The following is a 6,953-nucleotide window of genomic DNA, read 5'->3' as shown; positions in this document are numbered from 1 at the left end:
TGTGCCCCTATGCATCAGCATGCATTATTCCTTGGGTAAATTCCTAGCAGTGCTATTGCTGGGTCATAGGGGAGTTCTATTAATTTTTTGAGGAACCTCCACACTGTTTTCCAGAGGGGCTGCACCAGTTTACATTCCTACCAACAGTGTTAGAGAGAGCTCATTTCTCCACATCCTCACCAGCATCTATAGTCTCCTGATTTCTTCATTTTAGCCACTCCGACTGCTGTGAGGTGGTATCTCAGTTTGGTTTTTATTTGTATTTCCCTGATGGTGAGGGGCGTTGAGCAACATTTCATGTTGCCCATCTGGATGTCCTCTTTGGAGAAGTGTCTGTTCATATCTTCTGCCCATTTCTTCACTGGACTATTTATTTCTCAGGTGTGGAGTTTGGTGAGTTCCTTATAGATTTTGGACACTAGCCCTTTATCTGATATGTCATTTGTAACTATCTTTTCCCATTCCGTCGGTTGCCTATTAGTTGTATGGATTGTTTCCTTTGCCGTGCAGAAGCTGTTAATCTTGATGAGGTCCCAATAGTTCATTTTTGCTCTTGATTCTCTTGCCTTTGGGAATGTGTCAAGTAAGAAATTGCTGCAATTGAGGTCAAGAAGGTTGTTTCCTGCTCTCTCCTCTAGGGTTTTGATAGTTTCCTGTCTAACATTCAGGTCCTTCATCCATTTTGAGTTTATTCTCCCTACAAATTAAATAATGGTGGTACTCAGGGATCTGTGGAAACTATTTTCCCAAGGAAGTATACACTCCAGTGAGACACATATACTCTGGCAGTTCCTCATGCTTCAGACTTCAACATATCCTGTCCACTCCAAGTGAGCCTTTGTCTGCCCTCAAGAGTCAGGACGCAGGAGGAGTCTCTCTCAAACTCTCCAATGGTCTCATTAGAAACACTTACTAGAAACTTGTAATCATTTCCAGGAATTGAAAACCAAGACAATGTTTTTCAGAATTATTCTCAGCTCTCCAGGTGGCACCCATCACTGCAGCTGCAGGTGAAATGCTAATTGCAGTGCTGAGGGGAGGGGAGATCTCAGAATCGCTACTCATATCTCAGGGTTTGGCCTCCCCAACCCTGCATGTACTGGCTGCCAAGACCTTTGCATGGAGCCCATTTTCTTGGCAGCAGGAGGGAGTCAGTTGAGAATTTTCAGTTTCCAGCCAAGAGGCAGAATCTGCTAGGAAAGGTGATGAATCACGAATCTGGGTAGGAGCTCATGTGTGGAAAAGGAATTCTTTCGGGCTAAAAACTGATCCAGTGCCAAAGCCACCAGAAGGAGGGTATGTCCTGAGGCAAGGGCTGAATGTGTGGAGAGACTGGAGGCCACAGGTCCTACACCAGCAACGCCGGACAGCTGCTGATGTAAGTTAATGAAATCCGCACTGACAATGGTTCTTGGGATTTGACCAAGTGGCATTAAAATCCTTATTTTGGGGGGTACCTGGTGGCTCAGTCTGTTAAGCGTCTGACTCTTGATCTCAGCTCAGGTCTTGATCTCGGGGTCATGAGTTCAAGCCCCACGTCGGGCTCCATGGTGGGCATGGAGCCTACTTAAAAAAAATCCTTATTTTAATGTAGTCAAAGACTGTAACTTGGAAATTAATCTAATAATCAATATGATGTCCAACGTTTACAGATAATACCTCAGGAGAAGCGGGGCGCCTGGGTGGTTCAGTCGGTTAAGCCTCCGACTTCAGCTCAGGTCATGATCTCACTGTTCGTGGGCTCGAGACCCGCGTTGGGCTCTGTGCTGACAGCTCGGAGCCTGGAGTCTGCTTCAGATTCTGTGTCTCCCTCTCTCTCTGACTCTTCCCTGCTCACGCTGCCCCCCCCTCTCAGAAATAAATAAAACATTAAAAATTTAAAAAAAAATACTTCAGGAGAAGCATACTTGTTTCAGGAAAAGTCTGTGCATATGATTGTTGGGGAGGGGAGGAAAAAATTCCTTCTTCCCTTCTAGGTTCTTTGACTGATCTAATAATCACATGAATATGACAGATAAACAGGAGAGAAACTATTTTTAATATCTGTTTTTGAGAGAGAGAGAGTAAGAAAATGAGGGAGGGGCAGAGAGGGAGGGACAGAGGATCCAAAGCAGGCTCTGTGCTGACAGCAGAGAGCCTGTTGTGGGGCTTGAACTCACAAACTGTGAAATCATGACCTGAGCCTAAGTTGAACACTTAACTGACTGAGCTACCCAGGCACCTAAAGAAAAACAAGTTTAATTATATACAGGGGCCCCCTAAGAATATGAGACTCCCAGAATAAGTCAGGCAATGGAGGTTTATTTACCATCCTGAATTAAGGAATGAGGTAGGAGCCTGAGGCTTACAGGGTAAAGGGAGAAAGTGGACAGGACAATAAAAAGAGCAGATGTTCACCCTGCCATTCAGATAGGTTTTCCAGAAAAAAAGATATTTCTGGTAAAATCTTTCTTCCTGGGCCAGGCTCCCTGTCTAAATTCTTTCAGGTCATTAAGGAGAAGGTAAAAGCTCCTCTGTGTCTTAGGGTCTTATAGAGTTTGGCTCAAACTAATCCATATGCCAAAGTAGCGCATTTTGGGGAGGCTTGTTCTGAACACCTTCATAATAAGTATGATGGAGCTAATTTATTTGCTTAATTCCCAGAAGAAACAGTGTGGCTGAATTGCAATTGTTAAAATAGATTTGTTTTCTCTGTAATTTGTGTGTGATGTCCTTAATGGAGGTGGTAAAATGTGTGTCTATGGAAACTATCTGTGGTCTTTTGATCAAGATGAGATGATTTTTCCACCTGAAATTAAGAAATGTCCTTTAGTGCCATAGTTGAAGGTTTCAGACAGCAGGAAAACAATTGGGATCTCAGTAATTTTATTTATTTATTTTTTATTTTATTTTATTTACATCTTATTTGTGTGAAATGTTGTTATATTTATGAACATGTGAACAAGGCAGGGCATCTGCCCTTAAGGTTTTTTTCCCCATTGTATCAAAATTTTATTTTATTTTATTTTTTTATTATTTTTTCTTTCATAGTTTATTGTCAAGTTGGAGGGACTTCAGCAATTTTAAAGCATAAATATTTCTTGTGTGTTTTTTTCCTTTGGTTTAAAACCATTCCATATTATTACCAGGCTCTCTGCTCATCTCTTACTCATTTCAGTTTACTGAATGCAAAAGATTTCATGATACCAAATCACATTTAGCACAATTTTTTTTGTATTTTAATATCTTTCCCAAATCAAATATTAGAGTTTCAGTTAGTTTTTCTTTTTTTTTTTTTTTTACAAATAGTTTATTGTCAAATTAGTTTCTACATAACACTCAGTGCTCATCCCCACAAGTGTCCTCCTCCATGCCCATCCCCCCCTCCCCCCCACATCCATCAGTCCTCAGTTTTTGTCAGCATTCAAGAGTCTCTCATGGTTTGCCTCTCTCCCTTTCCCCCACCATTTCCGCCCTTCTTCTCCCCCTTGTTCCTCCGTCAAGTTCCTCCTAATCCTCCTATACGTGCAAACATATGATATTTGTCCTTCTCTGCCTGACTTATTTCACTCAGCATAACACCCTCAAGGTCCATCCATGTTGCTACACATGGCCAGATTTCATTGTTTCTTATTGCCATGTAGTATTCCATGGTATAGATAAACCACATCTTCTTGATCCATTCGTCCGTTGATGGACACTTAGGCTCTTTCCATGTTTTAGCTATTGTGGAGAGTGCTGCTATGAACATTGGGGTACATGTGCTCCTATGCCTCAGCATTTCTGTATCCCTTGGGTAAATTCCTAGCAGTGCTATTGCTGGGTCCTAGGGGAGTTCTATTGTTAGTTTCCTGAGGAACCTCCACACTGTTTTCCAGAGGGGCTGCACCAGTTTACATTCCCACCAACAGTGTAGGAGGGTGCCCGTTTCTCCACATCCTCGCCAGCATCTAGAGTCCTCTGATTTGCTCATTTTAGCCACTCTGACTGGCGTGAGGTGGTATCTCAGTGTGGTTTTTATTTGTTCAGTTAGTTTTTCTAATATAATAAACTAACAATCCCTCATGGTCTAATGAGAATTAAATTAATTTCTATCCTAACATTCTTTGTTACTTATAATAATATCTTCTATGATTTAGGGCACACTATAATTTCATGCAATAATTCCTGTGATTACTGCCATTGCATTTAGTTCCTAACAAAAAATGAAGTATCTCTTCCTGTTAATATCTTTATATTACTCCATGTTCAATAAATGCAATTAATCAAACAATAAACATTTTTAAAAAGGGGGTGCCTGGGTGGCTCAGTTGGTTGAGTATCCAACTTTGGCTCTGGTCATGATCTCACTGTGAGTTTGAGGCCTACATCAGGCTCTGCACTCTCAGCACAGAGCCTGCTTCAAATCCTCTGCCCCTCACTTGCTCTTGCATTCTCTCTCTCTCAAAAATAAATAAACATTAAAAATAAATAAATAAATCCAATCAGAACATGGAAAATCATTCAATGCTTCTACTCTTATTAAGATTACTGAATTTTCAGGGTGCTTGGGTGGCTCAGTTAAGATTACTGAATTTTCATTCAAAAGTGTCAGAATATAAAATAAATATATAACCAAATGGCAAATTATTACAACTAAGTTTGTACAAAAACATTTTAATGTTTATATATTAAACAGAGTCTGACATGGAGCTCAATCTCACAAACTACAAGATTATGACCTGAGCCAAAATCAAATGTTGAATGCTTAACCGACTGAGCCACCCAGGCACTCCTAAAACAAAGTAAATTTCAACTGTGACTGTATTTAACTACAATTATAAAATAATGTGGAAATATTATCGATGTCATAATATTAAAAAACAAAATGAGGTAGCACTGAGAGTGTGGTACAATATTAAGTACCAGTGTCATTGTATTGAGGCTTCCTTGGTTTGATCCCTGACTACAATACTACTTAAATGAGTCACAACTTCTTTGTAGCTAAATCCCCCTTGTCTGTAAAAGGAGAATAATTTTAGTTCCTAGCTCACAAATTTGTGAATCTTAAATATTAGGGTATGTAAAGCATTAATAACAGTAACTCATGCAGGTGCCATGATAAGACACAAATCAAACTTGGTAAATCTCTCCACGAAGAAAATACATTACAGAAATGGATTTTTGGAGGGATAACTGGATATGGAGATTTGGGGATTTCTGTTTCCATGAAAAATGTAGCCCACAACTCATGTTTCTACAGAGAAACCTCTGCATGTGCATTTTGATGTCGAGTTCTTGAAACATGAGAGGATGGCCTCCACAGATTTGAAATTTGCAGTGATCTTCCTATTTCAGATAGTTGTTGGAGTTTGGGGAAATTTCTCGCTCTTATGTCATTCTGTGTCCCTTTCCTTCAGTGGGTGCAAGCCAAGGTCAACCGATTTAATTCTCAGGCACCTAACTGTGGCCAACTCCTTGGCCCTTCTCTCCAGAGAAATCCCAAGGATAATGGCAGCTTTGGGGTTAAGACATTTCCTCAATTATTATGGATGCAAACTTGTTTTATACATTCACAGAGTGGCCAGGGGTGTGACCACTGGCACCATCTGTTTCCTGAGTGTCTTCCAGGCCATCACCATCAGCCCCAGAAACTCCAAGTGGGCGGAGCTTAAAGCAAAAGTCCTGAAGTACATCGGGTCCTCCAATACCCTCTGCTGGATCCTCCACATGCTGGTAAATTTTATTTTTCTGATGTCTGGAACTGGCAAATTGAGTAACAAAACCATCACAATGATGTTCTGTCCTGCTCCACTTCACGAGAAAGTCTCGGACCCCGTGTATACAGCGTTGATAGCCTTTCATGATGTTTTATGTTTGGGGCTCGTGTCCTGGGCCAGCGGCTCCATGGTGTTCATCCCGTACAGGCTCAGCCAGCGGGTCCAACACATTCATAGGACCAAGGTTTCCCCAAGATCTTCCCCTGAGACCAGGGCCATACACACCATCCTTATTCTGGTGACCGCCTTTGTATCTTTTTACACCCTCTCCTTCGTGTTTTATGTTTATCTGGCTCTTTGTGATAATCCCAGTTGGTGGGTGGTGACCACCTCTATACTAATCACCACAGGATTCCCGACCGTCAGACACTTTGTTCTCATGAACCGTAATCCCAATGTCCACAGGCTCTGCTCTTTCTGCTGTGAAAGAAAGACAGAATCCCCTGATCTCATCAGAAAAATATAAAATGGTTTGTTTGGGGCTGTGTTTAGTCATTGATGAAATCCCCTCACACAAACCCTCAAGCACAATTATAAACCAGTGTCATTGTAGATAGACTAGTAAATAAGACAGACTGAGATTCTGTCCTAATAATAAAAAGTAAATTGTAGTAATGATAGTAAATAAAGTGTTATGTAATTACTTACATAATTGCAGTTCATTAACAATTGTTGTGGAGAAATTTGGAGTCCATGCAATGATAAAATAGTCCTGAAGTGTGTGAGATACTGAAAATGTTTTTGAGTGTGTCACTTTCAGTCTGACATATTAAATTTTCCTAAAACCTAACTGGGCATGGAATTGTAAGGACAGTTCCCTAAAAAACAAATTACATCTGGGATGACCCAAGAAGGAAGAGAGGCCTGGATGTTAATGCTAGTGTCCTGGCGTGAAGCAGGAGAAATTTCACATTTCAACTATTGCAGAAATTAAAAGCCATGTTTTAAATTTTGTCCCTTACCTCCTAAGATAAATGGTGGTCATTTGAAAAACAGTCGTGATTATGGAATAGATTAGCATATGAAAATGTTTTCAGGTAAACAGTGGAAGAATGATCTATAGGGTCACTAAGAAGAACACAGAAAGATGTTAACAGCTGAAGTTTAAAAGAACAGCAGGTGAGAAGCAACAATTAAATAGAGATTTGGTATATGGGGAAAATGAATGCATTTCTAGGATCTGTAGAGGGAACATTGTCCTGTAAAACCCTGATG

At 40.5% G+C, this 6,953-nt stretch overlaps 1 protein-coding gene across 1 annotated transcript; it reads left to right on the top strand.

Moving 5' to 3' along the window:
• Positions 1-5,271: 5,271 nt before the first annotated feature.
• LOC144225667 (vomeronasal type-1 receptor 2-like) lies at positions 5,272-6,204 on the top strand. Its single transcript, XM_077756911.1, has one exon. It carries the CDS (start codon positions 5,272-5,274, stop codon positions 6,202-6,204), a length of 933 nt encoding a protein of 310 aa, XP_077613037.1.
• Positions 6,205-6,953: the final 749 nt, after the last annotated feature.

This window comes from Crocuta crocuta, unplaced genomic scaffold, assembly GCF_008692635.1.
Source record: "Crocuta crocuta isolate KB4526 unplaced genomic scaffold, BGI_CrCroc_1.0 scaffold142, whole genome shotgun sequence".
NCBI lineage: Eukaryota > Metazoa > Chordata > Mammalia > Carnivora > Hyaenidae > Crocuta > Crocuta crocuta.
The sequence above is the reverse complement of the archived record's forward strand: the minus strand, read 5'-3'. Positions and strand labels throughout refer to the sequence as shown.

Excerpts from the sequence above, each read along its gene's own strand:
- LOC144225667 (XM_077756911.1), top strand. The coding sequence starts at position 5,272 with ATGGCCTCCACAGATTTGAAATTTGCAGTGATCTTCCTATTTCAGATA.